The sequence below is a fragment of the Montipora foliosa genome, unplaced genomic scaffold (assembly GCF_036669935.1).
Source record: "Montipora foliosa isolate CH-2021 unplaced genomic scaffold, ASM3666993v2 scaffold_438, whole genome shotgun sequence".
NCBI lineage: Eukaryota > Metazoa > Cnidaria > Anthozoa > Scleractinia > Acroporidae > Montipora > Montipora foliosa.
The window spans coordinates 195,001-210,000 of NW_027179743.1; the positions used below are offsets into that span (position 1 = coordinate 195,001).

At 39.9% G+C, this 15,000-nt stretch overlaps 1 protein-coding gene across 1 annotated transcript in view; it reads right to left on the minus strand.

Annotated features, from left to right (window-relative positions):
* Positions 1-14,970, minus strand: part of LOC137989084 (cytosolic Fe-S cluster assembly factor NUBP2-like) — a 20,807-nt gene extending 5,837 nt beyond the window's left edge. The window contains exons 1-9 of the mRNA XM_068834976.1: positions 14,830-14,970; positions 13,534-13,597; positions 12,894-12,977; positions 12,476-12,537; positions 10,903-11,006; positions 8,767-8,829; positions 7,733-7,761; positions 5,447-5,506; positions 2,876-3,081 (exon numbers count right to left, since the gene is read on the minus strand). Coding sequence (XP_068691077.1) covers positions 2,876-3,081; positions 5,447-5,506; positions 7,733-7,761; positions 8,767-8,829; positions 10,903-11,006; positions 12,476-12,537; positions 12,894-12,977; positions 13,534-13,597; positions 14,830-14,880 — 723 coding nt within the window. The 5' untranslated portion in view covers positions 14,881-14,970. The remainder of the gene's footprint in view (positions 1-2,875; positions 3,082-5,446; positions 5,507-7,732; positions 7,762-8,766; positions 8,830-10,902; positions 11,007-12,475; positions 12,538-12,893; positions 12,978-13,533; positions 13,598-14,829) is intronic.
* Between the last annotated feature and the right edge of the window lie 30 nt (positions 14,971-15,000).

Below are 15,000 nucleotides of genomic sequence, written 5' to 3' on the forward strand. Positions count from 1 at the left end.
AACCGACTAGAGTCTATGGTAATTCAGCAACTTTAATTGACAGTATTTTCGTAAATAATCCTGAGAATAATATAGTTTGCGGCAATATCGATACAACTATATCGATATATATATATATATATATATATATATATATATATATATATATATATATATATATATAATATCGATATATTGTCCGATACAACAGATCACTTCTCTCAGATGTGTATATTAACGTCGCAATGTAAAACATTCTTTTCAAATAACAAAACAAAGGTTCGTGATTATTCAGCCTTCAATGCAAAATCTTTTATTAACGACTTGCAGAATATTAATTGGAATAATATTTCCAAACTAACTGATGCTAATCAATCGTTCTCCTGGTTTTACAAATGTGTCAATAACATAATTAATAAACACGCCCCTTTAAGAAGTATATCCAATCGTAAACAAAAATTCCTTGCTAAACCATGGCTGACTGCGGGTTTAAGAAAATCAATCAGGGTAAAGAATGCCCTCTTCTATACCTCAGATTGGGACAAATACAAATTTTACAGAAATAAAATCACCTCCCTTACGAGATTAAGTAAAGCGAACTATTATCAAAGTTTCTTTGATCTCAACATACGTAATATGCGCCAAACTTGGAAAGGAATTAACGAATTGGAAGCTATAAAAAGAAAAATAAGCATAATCCAACTAACTTTATTCGACCAAATCCGAATGAGGCTCCAACTAGTGACCCGAAGGAAATAAGCAATGTTCTTAACAAATATTTCGCCACTGTTGGGAGCAAATTGGCTTCTAAAATTCCTCAGACTTTAAATACATTCTTTGATTATCTAGATCCACCACTTAATCGCACTTTCTTCTTTGATCCTATTATTCCGGAAGATATTAACTTGGAAATTTCAATTTTACAAGATAACAAGGCCCATGGTCTTTACTCATCTCCGGTTAGGTTGTTAAAATTGGCAAAAAGTGTCATATCTGTACCTCTTGCCACCATTTTTAATCAGTCTATTTTCTTAGGGATTTTTCCATCTAAATTAAAACGTGCTAAGATTATCCCGATATTTACGGACGAAGATGACTCAATGCCCGAAAACTATCGACCTACTTCACTGCTCTCGATTTATAGCAGGATTTTTGAAAACTTATGTACTCCAGACTTACCAAGTTTGTCAAAGATTGCCGCATTCTCTATGATCAGCAATATGGTTTTCGTAGTAAACACAGTACTCAGCATGCTATACTTGATATTGTTAACACAATTCTCCAAAATATGGACAACGGTAAATTTTCGTGCGGTGTTTTCATCGATCTCAAGAAAGCTTTTGACACTGTTAATCATGCGATTTTGTTAGCTAAACTTGAAAATTATGGTGTTAGAGGTGTAATTAACTCCTGGTTCAGATCATATCTAACTGATCGAAAGCAAAACACGGAAGTTAATAATGTTGTGTCTGAGGCTGAGACGACCTTGTGCGGCGTGCCACAAGGCTCAGTCCTCGGACCACTCTTGTTCCTTCTGTACATCAATGATATTTACAAGTCCTCTTCGTTATTTTCCTTTTATCTATTCGCTGACGACACCAGTATAATACTTTCAAATAACAACTTAAAGGAACTCGAGTCTCTCGTTAATCGCGAGCTTGGCAACGTCAACGAATGGCTTAAGGCCAACAAACTGTCTCTGAACATAAAAAAATCAAACTTTGTCATCTTTCGTCCCCGGCAAAATTAATTAAAATCAATGCTTAATTAACATCACTACTTAAGCAATAGAGGACGTTTTCCGTGTTTCCATAGCGTCATTTAAACACGAGGGCGAGTTGGGAGAGTTCGAGACAGTTATGCAAACCCGAGACGCAGAAAAAAGTCCACTATTGCTTTTAAAAGATATTTCTCAAAGAAAATTCGACAAATGAAGGGAAATGCTGGCTTTTTAAATTCTAGATTGAAACAGATTTTCTTGATACATGCTCATATTTCTTACAAGCCAATCAAAACGTGCGTCTGACAATACATAACCAATCAAACTTCGTGTTATGTCACAGCCGTGTTTCCATACTCTCATCTAAACACAGTTATTGACCAATAAGAGTGCGCGTACTATCCTAATTGGTAAAAACAAATACTACTAATAGACCATCACCATCACCTTGCTTTGATACAGATTTCACTGCTTTTCGTTTGTAAATAGAAACTCGTTAGCGTGATTTACATGAGAAACGCATTGAGGTTTGTATCAAAGCCAGGTCAACTCCAGCCTCGCTTTTATTCAAAGGCCTGGTAACTGAGCACAAACCTGTAAAAATTGTTTAAGTGGTTTATTGATGGGAGTGCTGTAGTTTATTCGTGAGAAACGGGATACGGTAGTTCTTTGGCAGTGGACAACACGACAAGCGAACAAAATGAAGTCCCGGGCAGGAACCTCCCAAAAAACAAGTTGGATGCTCTTCTTACTGAGCTATAATAACTCGTGGTGAGTTTAGTGGATTAGCTAGGTTCGTAGGCAAAGGGAGCCACTGGTCTGCAGACTCGGCAATGCCATGTGATTTCACGTGAAAATGCAAATATTAACGGAAATGGTAAAGTGTGGCCTTAAGAAAGGTGATGAGCTGGTTTCTTGGCAACTAAAGCATTACCATCAATAGTTGTCCGCTGACCAGCTGGGAAGTTTGTCTAAGAACCTAGACAAACTATCTCACTCTCCAGGAGTTTTTGTAGCGCAATAAGTGGACCATTCGATCTGTTTATTGGAGGTTGTAGGCTCGAATCCTAACTGCAATTCAGATTTCCCTCTGATATTCCTTTCGCCTTGCCCATAAGCATGTTGCCACACAACTTACATACCGGAAACTGACAAAACGTATCAAGATAATTTTACCTGACAGTGCGGGCAAACAAAACCACTCATATTTTCCACGATACCCAACACTTTCAAACCCATTGTACGACAGAAGTTGAGTTCTTTACGGATGGTGGCTAACGCTAAGTCTTGGGGCGTGCTCACCACGACGGCACCGTCCGGTTTAACGTCTTTTAATGCTTTAACAACAGTGAGGTGTTCGTCTGAAGTACCTGGAGGTGTGTCTACAAGTGGAAAACGATATCAAAAAGCGTGTAATGACGACATCTCGTCTTTAATCAGGCGCGATTCACACGGTAGCGGACGAATTTTCTACCGGTTGAAACATTTAACCGGCCATTTTGTTCGCACGGAACTGTACAATATTTTCACTCTGTTCACGCAAAACTGACGAACCGGGTTAAAATTTAACCTTTGTAAGTCGTTTTACCATCTGTTCATGCGAAGAGCGCTACTTTACGAAATCCAAAATGGCGTCAACAAAGAAAAAGCCTAACGATAGTAGCTGAGTTACCACGCATCCATGCAACCACTCCTTTCCCGTGCAAAAATTTAGACGGTCAAGGTGTTCACAGCGCGCCGGTTAAAAGGGAGTTTAAGAAACCACGACGGCTACGGCGACGAAAACGTCACTTCAAAATATAAGTTTGAGCTATTCTAAGTACTTCATGATTATTCCATCTGGGAAACTACCAAGTTTACAAATTTGATTGGCTGAAAGCGATATTGACCGCGGTCTAGATTTTTCCATCTAGACCGGCATCTAGACCGGCGGCGAGAGCGGCGAAGATCTAACCCGAAGGTCGTGGGTTCAATTCCCACCCTGGTCAGAGTTTTTCTCTGTCCTTGTGTGGGCCCATTTCCATCTGTAGGGCTAACGCTCACATGGTTCATATGGTATTGAAATCTAGCACTTCACATTACACTCTATTCAGTTAACTCTGTTTAAAATATAAGTGCTACACGGCCAACGTTTGTATAAACGTAACCTTTCCTTGTACTTGTACATGTTCATTGCCGTGACTTTAACATCTTCACTTCCCACGGCCTGCTCCCGTCTGACCTTGTAGCTCAGTCGGTAGAGCGGTGGAGATCTAACCCGAAGGTCGTGGGTTCAATTCCCACCCTGGTCAGAGTTTTTCTCTGTCCTTGTGTGGGCCCATTTCCATCTGTAGGGCTAACGCTCACATGGTTCATATGGTATTGAAATCTAGCACTTCACATTACACTCTATTCAGTTAACTCTGTTTAAAATATAAGTGCTACACGGCCAACGTTTGTATAAACGTAACCTTTCCTTAGACCGGTAATGTTTTGCGGTGGAAAGATGCAAACTAAAATGCAAAAATATTGAGTATTTTCTTCTACCAATATTTATTAATGGCAGTGCCAAACAGCATGATGACAAAAGAGAGGATGACGAGCAAACTTTGACAGAATTAAGTTCAGCTCATCGCCACTCATCGCCGTTCGCAAGCAAAATGTCAGTTAGTACAAACCAGTTACATGTACATTAAACGAATTAAATTGTTTTTGTTTGCCATATAAACATCTTATTAACCGAGCTTAGTCAGTCTGTATGGGAAAATCTTGACCTCGGTCAAGATTCTCCCATACAGAACTCCTGCTCGATTAATAAGAGCTAAGTATGAGCGAAGTGTCCTATAACTGGATTAGTACGGACGGATTTGAAGTGAAGAGTGAGACTGAAAGATTCACTGCAGTTTGCCCACGTTGTCGTCAAAATCTTAAATTTGGTCATTTCACGTTGCAGTTTTGACGAGTGCGGGAGAGAAACGTTCAAAAACGCGTGCCACACATGCAGCACGAGAACTTTGGTTCTTTTAACCAATAATATTACTGCTTTTTGGCGTTTCCGTAGCCGTAGCCGTCGTCGTTTCTTAAACTCCTTACTTTCAGATTTACGACGGCGACGTGTACGAAACCTCGCATTTGTATGCTAGCGCTGTCCTTATCAACCTCAAATTTATGATTTCACGTCGTTGTTATGCAGAGCACCGCAAAAATATGAGCTAAATGCGTGTCGCACGTGCAGCACGATTATTTTCCCACTTTTCACCAATCATATTACTGCTTTGTGGCGTTTTCGTCGCGGTCGCCGTCGTAGATCTTAAAGGTCCCTAGAGAAGCAACTTATGCGTAAGCAGCTGTAAAAACGCCAGAAGTAATCCAGGATTCGGCGGGGTTCGAATTCATGACCGTGCAATTTCACTGCATTTGCTCTCAACAACTGAAGTATCAAGCCAGCTGGGAACAGGGTTCCTGTTCCTCGAAAGAGAACTTTCAAAATATCTCTCGCGCCCATAAATCACGAAATGCACTTGCGATGCACTGAAATGCACTGCAATACTGCAATCGTTTTCCTATAGGTGGCTTGCAACCAATCTCTAGAGACACAGATAACAATGCTGTAATGCACAATTGTTGGTGCACAAACAAAAGGAGCTTATGAGGGATCTTTTGTTTTGGTCCACCAACATGGCGACGTTGACGTAACGTGAAAACCAGCTATAGTGGTCATTGTTATAAAATTAAACAGTACTTCAATGGTGCATCTTTGCAACTTACCAAATATAAGAAAATCCAGTCTACCCCAAAAAGTATCCTTCAAAAACTGTTTGATCAAACCTTGTAAGAGAATGAAAGTGGAGCTGTCTAATAACCGAACAGAATTTAAGTTATGTAAACTTAGAATTAGCTCAGTTTTTTGCACCTGAAACGCTTTTGCCTCTTAATTTCAACTGGGTGTTCAACATTTAAATAATGTAATTCCGCGCGAGAAAACATTAACAATCCCATTCTCTTCCAGAGAAAAAAAACATGACCGTTTTCTGAAGAGAAAGGCCGTTTTTGCTTCCGCGCGATGGAACCACTTAATTCCACAATCTTTGATCATCCTACCGCAACAAGAATCCATTTGCCGAACACCAAGGAGAGCTTACAAAGAGAAATTTTCTCAATTGTTTTCAACTTGAAATAGCTTTAGGCTAGAATGAATTCAATAAGAACAGGTCTTCCTATTTGAGTAGACTTAAAATTATATAACTTTGTGCCTTACTATAAGACTTAAGAAGAATACTGTGTGAAAGCTACACCGATAGACTATCGAATTACGTGAAGTTGTTATTAACCAGACATTTGTGCTGTTACTTTCATAAGTACGTGGAATCTGAAGTTCAACTTTTAACCATTAGTTTCGTATTCAACTGCTGCCTAGCCTGTTTCAGGCTCTCGGTGGGTCGGGACGAGGGAAAATTGTGGCGAGGGCGTGAAAAAGTCGGGCGAAGACTGGGGTATTGTACATGTGTTCAATTCAACCTCGAGACTAGCATTACGATAATCGTATAGCATAAAGCGGCTTTGAATATACGTTTATCATTATTTCATAAAAATGTCAGTTGCAAAGGAATTCTGGGAATTGCACCCCCTTTTTTTTAACACTACCCAGATATCCGGAATCGGGACTCGAACCTGTCACCTGTCACCGCTCCTAACCACTAAACCACCGAGTCGCCGTTTGCTCAGACAAATTTCTTAGAGCGAGTTTCAATCGAGTGTCGTAAAACTAAAACCAAAGTAATTACTTTGGCCAATCAAAAAGGGCGGAGACAATCCAGTAAACCAATCAAAACTCGCAGTAATTTCACGTAGCCGATACAAAGCGCGGGAAAATGTGCACGCGCAAGCCACGATTGGGTTTTGGTTTCACTTCTGATTGGTTGAAAAAACGGCGCAAGAACTTTGAACCAATCACTGAGTGAAGTAATGCAAAACCAGAACAATTCGCTGATTACTTTCGACACTCAACTGAAAACCGCTCTAAACACAATAATCTAATTTATTTGCCATAGAGCGGTTTTCAATTGAGTGTCGAAAGTAATTATGTAATTACTTTGGTTTATGATTACTTCACTCAGTGATTGGTTCAAAGTTCTCGCGCTGACAAACGCGACAAATTGGATAGAAATCGGCCAATCACAACGCTGGATTTGACCGAGTAACCCACTCCGCTTACAGCGATTAACGGCAGAGAAAAACGAAACCGTTTCATGATTGGAATATTAATTTCGGAGTTCTCAATTTAGTGAAAGGGGCATGGGATGTTGAGGTGAATAAGGTGGCACTCACGAATTACTGTAAACAGGAGCCCATTTGATTAGTGGAAAGAAAAAAACAAAGAGGGCGGGTTTGGATAAGGAAGACGTAAGACTTAAGACAACCGCTATAAACTCGATTTCAGAACAGCTGAAAACAAAATACTGCTCGAGAAGTCAAAGATAAAGCTGTAAAGCGATGAAGCCACCGCACACCGGTGGCTCATTTGGTTGAGTATCGGGCTGCCATGTGGCAGGTTGTGAGTTGGGCTCCGGCCGAACCAACGCTCAGGGTTTTAAGATAACTGAGGAGATTAAGTGCTGCCTTTGTAATGACAACTGCAAATTATTGGACTCTCCTGTCTTCTCGGATAAGGACAATAAACCGTTGGTCCCGTCTCACGACCCTTTAATGTGGGATGCCAAGAGCAAAGAGTAGGGCATGTAGTTCCCAGTGTTGTGGTCTGTCTTCTGCGGTTTATCATGGTTGGGAGGGTAAGTCCGAGGGTAAATAAAGGTATGACTTGAACGCCGTAAGAAGTTGCAACGTTTCACTTGAGCCTGTACTTGCACGACTAACTAACTGTTTTTTTGTTTTTTTCATGTGTACACTAATATGCAAGGCGATTTTGAGACAACCGCGAGGTAGTTTCCATAATAAAAAGGAGTAGCATGCAAAGTTTTATGGACTCACGTGAGACTCTGAATTAACACAGAGCGGTTAGTAACAGTACTGTTGCAGGTAGACATCTATTAGTACCTGTTTTCCTTGGACCACGCCATATAATCCTATACAAACAATGAGATAATTCTGTTTAACAAGTGACAATATCATATGCTGTTGCTTTGCAAGAGACGCACAGTTATTCTAGTATCAGAGAGATTTAGCTTGGAGTTTAAGGCAAACATAAACATTTGACATTTGTGCATGCAGTTTGACGTTTGCCGTCCCACGTACACTCGATGCTAAATCTCTCAACTAGAAAGTTCCAGCGAGCTAGAAGAAACATTAATAGTTCGTCTATTTAAGCGCTTCGAGCATTTTGTTTTCTCTTAATCGGGAAGTACAAGAATTATGCGACTGGAGGAACGACAATCAAGACGAAGTTAAAAATAATGAACTTCACTGAAGTGTCAAGTCTTCTAGCGCTGGGACACCAATTGGAAACACTACGTAGAAATCAAATGAAACATTGACTTTTGAGGGGAGGGGAAAACCGGATTACCCGGAAAAACACCCTTCGGAGCAGAGTAGAGAACCGAGTACTTAACAAACTCGACCCACATATGACGCCGAGTCAGTAGGAATCCAACCAGGGCCACATTGGTGGGAGGCGAGTAATCTCAATAGTGCGCCAGCCTTGCTCCTTTAAATTTGAAGTTCCTAAAGACACATACTTAAGAGTGCCTTGATCACTAACTCGACTTCTTTTATGATCTAACCCGACTCCGTGATCTAACTCGGTGATCTAACCCGAAGGTCGTGGGTTCAATTCCCACCTTGGTCAGAGTTTTTCTCTGTCCTTTTGTGAGGTCATTTCCATTAGTAGGGCTAACGCTCACGTGGTTCATATGGGTAGACAACTAGCACTTCACATCACCCTCCTAAGTGCTACACGGTCAACGTTTGCAAAAACGTAACCCTTCCTTGCTCTATTAGGTAGACAACTGGCTGCATTCTTGGCGACATAGTATCACCGCGTTTAATGTGTGGGTTCTGTAGTCACTTCTTACATTACAAGGCGCAAGCCTTAACTCTTAAAAATCAAAATTTGAGATTTAGGTTCAACTCACGCGCTATCTCCTTTCTCTAACAGGGAACCCACCGACATAACTTTGACATCAAAATGAGGGGATCTAAATGAGAGAAAATACCAAAAGTTGTCTTGTATAAAAAATAAAAGTCAAGCACATATAATTATTGATCCGACATATGTTCAGATATACTTGTATTGACATACTCCCGACTGTGTGGCTTCCACTAGCTTAGTTGGTAGAGCATTGCACCGGCATTTCAGAGCTCATGGGTTAGAATTCCGTTGACACCACGTGAATTTCTCAACGACTGGTGTCTATATGAGACAATTGCTTAAGGTAATTCCCTTGAAATTGTTCTACTTACTATCAAACTTTTTTGGATACTTGGCATAATTAACATTCATGATATGAACATTAAAAAAATGCAATTAAAAAATGGGGTCACCGTGCTTATTTACGCGTCAGCAGCGTCTTAAAATGGGGTATTTTTACTGTTTTCGCGTTAAAAATTCGAATCACCTTCATACAGAATTAAGCCTTGGTTACTTCAAAGACACAAAATTTTATTTTGAAAATAAAGCTTCTTTTATTTACATAACCAGTATTGCTTCATTTACGCCGTCTTTGATTCCCTGGTTGTGGGAATAGTGCACTTCTTGGGACAGTTCCGTGGTTAGCTTGAAGTCCTCGCCTTGGGTAAAATACACCCAGTACGGAACTGTTTTCCAAAAAAAAAATTATGTTCTACCATCAAACTTTTTTTCTTCTTCAAATAATTATGCTCTTTATTATTCAGTTCTTAGCAAATACCTGAAAAAAAAAATCGGGGGTCACCGTGCTCGTTTGAGAGAAAAGGAGCATTTATTTCGCTATCGGGTTTAGTTTGAGCGAAATCTCTTACGTTTTGTATGTGCACGTGCTCATGTGCGCGCGCTAATGACGCGAAAGTCGTGCGCAGTAGGGATGCACAATGCAATACTAAGAAATTTCCTTAAATTGTCCAGCTAAGGTCCGATGATCACTTTTCGTTCACATACATTACACAGTTATTAAACTGAAATGATGTGGTATGGGTACAGTGAACACTGTGCTTCTACAAGTCCACCTCCTTAACTCCTCTGAAAACTGTACACTGTACACAGTTCTTATTTAATCCTCTTTCCTCTGCAGTTCACGCAGTCACTATCTTCTCGAACGCCAGCAGCTCGAGCTGCTAACAGTAGTAGGCAAAGAAGCCTGAGTCCGTGGAAGCTCACTGAATAAAATTGTTCCTTTGTCAACACGATCTCCAAACCGAAAAAAAGGATTATCACATGTATTTAACATCATCATCTACAATGTAGCTTGGAATCTATCGCAATCATAATATCATAATAACAGTCCCTAGTCCTATTAAGAAAAAAGAAAATGAGAGCAAAACTCCCTCTGTACACTTTGGACTTATCGCCTTATGTACAAATGTAAGGCAATCCAAGACAGACTTAGATACTGTATTGCACACTGTGGATTACAATCCGGATTCCTGACGTGTCATATCTCAGATATAAAATTTTCGAAGGATTTCCAATCAGGTGAATGAACTCGAGATTCCAAGGCCCTGGATTTCAGATTCTACACACAAGGATGTTCTGGATTCTTACATACGGATTACCTTACATGGGCCGAATCTGGCATTGAAAACAAAGCTTGGACTTTCAATCATTACGCGGCAAAAAGAATGAGCTACCGGGATTTCTCTAGATATTATTTTGTTGCTATCTGGCATAAGAATCACAACTCAGCAGTAATTAAGCCCAAGCCCCGATTTAGAAATGTTTCGCTTTATTGTGCCTAGTTTTGTGACCAACTCTTTTTGTTGGCGTCATTAATTGAGTGGGGCTTAATTAATGCAGTTGTTTATCCTTACTTGAGGAGAAGAAATAAATTATTGCCGAACACTGCAACATTATTATATGTATTCCTAGAAACGAGTGATGCAGAAGAACAAGAAGTGGTGAAGAGTGACTTTGAAAGGCAAGGGAACACTTTGTAACGCTCATCAAAATCAGCATGCATCTAATTACGTAAATCTCTGGACAAAATTAATCTGAACTTCTTGCCTGCTATGAGGAACCAATCAAATTGCAAGAACCTTAAAATTCCCCTCTTATGCCAAAGAACAACTAATCTCACCTCAAAGGCATCCACCCATATGGAGAATTTACAACTTGTTGCCCTTCAATTGCCATTAACTTGGGTATACTGGGACCACAAATGTCCAGGTCTACCAGGCCAACCTTTATAAAATACCAAAAAATATATCTTTGAATATTGAGCTCCCCCTGCAACATAATATTTATTAATGATTTAAGAAGATGCCTGCAGTCAATACAAAGGTCTGGAGTACCCCACTGCAAATCTTACAACAGCTCCAATGTTAGCCTACATGTAATTCATATTTTTACACCTAAATTGCAAAACGATCAATCTGTAATTATAGTTAATTTTAGAAAGAGAATACTGCTTAAGCTACCACACCATGCATTTATACCTCAACTCCACCAATTCATCTCATATTACAATGAGCTACAGTGTAGCTGACACTCCTGATTTAGATCTTAACTGCAAATACCTAAAAAAGGTTTCAAAGTTCAGGACAAAAGTGTTTTCAAAAAGCTTCCCACCATCCACCAGCCTGAGGTTGTTTTGTTACACGAGTGCGTACACTGTCTACAAATTCAATCACTTGATAAAGATTACCTATGTGATGGAATTGGAAGCTAATCTGCACTTAAAACTCTCAACCCTAAAATTTGATGTTTCTTTATGTTACTTTAAATTTTCCATGGGACAGGATCCAATATCATCTTCTTTTCTACGATAAATTTTGTTAATATCACACAGTACAGATACATTGTGCAGTGTAATAATTATTATTATTATAATATTCTACTCTCTCAGTGTAGCCTATTAGATCCTATTGACATTAATATTGCCCCCCTCCTCCCCCCCCCCCCCCCCATCATAGTCATCATCATCATCATCATCGTTGTTGCCGTCGTCGCCGTGGTCATCATCATTGCCATGGTCATCTTACTCGCTGCCAATTCATCATTCTCACAGGGTTTTCAATAAGAGCTGGCGGCCGACGAAATTTGCCATCTACATTGTATTCATTGCCCGTAAGCTCGCTGCCTACTTTTCCTTTGAAGTTACCCCAAATTTTACAAATAACATGAGAAACATTTGAACAGAACACGAACCTTGGATCAAGACCGTTTTGCTCATGAAAAACAAAAAAGACGCCTGAATTCTGAGTAATTTCAGCTGCCATTTCTGTTTTCCCCTTTTGAAGCTTGACAAGATGACATTCGCAAAAGGCCTTTTCAGTCACGACAGACAAAATAAATTGCACGCAGGTGTACATAATGCAAAGGAGCCTTAAAGGGGGCTATGTCACAATATATCTTGCCATCAAACATACTCTCCATGAATAGAAAAGCCACAATTTAATGATATTAGTGTTGTTTAAAAATACCCCAAGGCTAATTCGTGCTACAGAAAACAGGAAGTGCATTAAAGGGGCCCAAATTTCAAAATTTTCCTGGACCCTTACAAGATCGTGCCTTTGGCTCTCGGAAAGCACACCTTTGGTGCACATTGTGCACTCTCCACCCACTCCTCAGGTTTTGGCGGCTACTAAAAATTGTTATTGAAAACCCTGTCTCATCATAATCACCAACACCATCACTATCACGGTTAATACCTTTTTACCCATGTTGGAAAAGGCCATGCTCAGAGTTGTGGCTACGCTTGATTTACCAACACCTGCAAAAAGAGGAGGAATATAAACTTTGATAAGAGCTGAAATAACTAAAAATACTCATCCCGACAAAAGGCTCTTTTGAAAAGATACATACAAGATACAACATCACTATGAATGCCTGGGTTCTGTACACTCCTCCCAAAGCTATTAAATGTTCTGGCTTTCTTTTAATTACTTAAGTAGATATTCCATAATTTTTATTAATACTCAATGCTACACAGTGCTACACATACACATACTCAATGCTACACATATGCTATGCATATGTATAGTGTAATTCAATTGCTACTGCAGTGTATTGCATGACTTCCTGCCATACTGTACCTCAACCAATGTGGCTAAAATTAATGTAGTGTACCTCCTTTTCCAGACAGTATTAGAATTTTGTGTTGAATTGCATTCATTCGCAAATCAATCATTTCTTGATCTGGATCCACACCACCTGTTGATAGCAAAAAAGTTATTAAGTTTTAATGCCAATACAATTAAATGAACTCGGTGATGCACTAGAAAAACCGATTTTCTCAATTTAGGCTGTGTATACAATCATGTATTATTAATACCATTCACTCTTGGGAGTGAGGCTTAATTGGCAGGTTTTACTCTGTCTAACACCAGACGATTTTAATCGCCAACTGGGGGTGTCCTGGGATACCTGAGGGGTCATGATCAATGGGTTAACAAAATAATGGTTCATAACACGCTGAATGCCGGAGCAGACTTTAAATTCTCAATAGACAAGGCACTGATAGGGTGCAAGAAACACTGAGAGAGTTAGTACATAACATGGACTGGGTATAGGCTGCAAAACTAGGTCAGCACTGCTCAACTAGAGAACTCAATAAAACTGACTGGAAATAAATACACTGGTCCTGCTCACTGATCTTGGGTCCACAGCTGCCCAGTTTTCTACAATGACTGTACTTCTATTCAACGAAACAAGCCAAATGGCCAGATTTGTAACAGTTATCACATATTGTTATGTTAATGTACTGTACCTTGCTGACTGCATAGATATTGTCCAGGGCATCCTTGGCAAATGCTGGCTTTTCCTGCTAAAGACTGGTAAAAATTTGAAAAGGAGAATGATTTTGTGTCATTAGTCAATACACTCTAATAACCCTTTCAAATCTGAAGCAACCCTCAATTGGATTTTGACAATAATAATTATTAGAATGCCCAATGCCAAATACCAAATGTCGAATACTCCTGCCCTTGGTGCCCTGGCTGGACTACTTACTTACGTTAAAATGATGCATGGGGTCAACATTGAAGTTGGACAATGAAGTTGAAAGGGAAACATTATCAACCATTTTACAGTTCTGTGCTTAGCTACCAGGCCTTTGAGTAAAAGCAAGGTTGGAGTTGACCTCAATGTTTTGATACAAACCTCATTGCTTTTATTATGTAAATCATGTTGTTGTAATGCTAATGAGTTCCACTTACATCAGAAAAGCAGTAAGGTTTGTAATTCAAAACAAGGTCAATTCCAGCCTCCTTTTTATTCAAAGGCCTGGTACCTGAGCACAGATCGAACTACACTGTATAAAATGTTGGCTATTGTGCAGTTTCATTGTCTCAGGTGGACTAAAGAGGTGACGCCAGCCTGTCTGTTCACTCAGAATTTAATCAAGTGAGTGAATTAAGTCTACAATAAGTGCCAAAAGGGTTGAGACACTTTCCCCTTTAAGGAAATTATCTTGGATAAATCCCTTCCACAAAGTCTTTCCATAAAACGCCTCCTCCCCTCCTCCCCCCCCCCCCCCTCCACACTCCAAAACAATGATGTTTTCTTATCCCCAACTCTTCCTTTTTCTGTTACCAACATTGAAGGGGGAGGCAAGGAGAGAGGGGGGAGTGCAAGTGGAAAATGTAACGTTAAGGTGATTTTTTCCTAATTGTTGTCTTCCCAGTTCAGTGTCTCAACTACTTTTGTCGCTTATTGCAGATTTCACATGACAACCACCACTCAACCCCCCCGCCCCCTCACCCCCCCCTCCCCCTTCCTAATGCAGCAGTGTTTTCCCTTTGTGCTTTTCACGTCGACAGGCATGTGCTGCAAGTTCAATATTCCTGATATGTACCCACAGTGTAACAAGCTCAAAATACTTTGCTACGGCATAAAGCAGCACGTATGAACAAAGGTGATTGATGCTGCGGTGTGGCATCCGCAATGTTCCGGTGTCGTTGAGAGCCCAATTTAATATTAAAGATGTCCAAAATGCCACATGCTTTAATCAGAGTCTGCTTTAATCACTCTGCTTTAATACGAACATGTCTTGAACTGAACTTACCGTTTCTGATGGACAACCTACTGCACTAGCCTTATCGCCATCTGATTCCATGCCCCTCTTACCCCTTTAGCAATAAATATTTATATTCGTTGACAAAAAAAAATTATTTGCATGGCGTCACGGGGCAATCACGCAACATGCTCTTCTAAGAGTCAGCATAATAAGGGATAC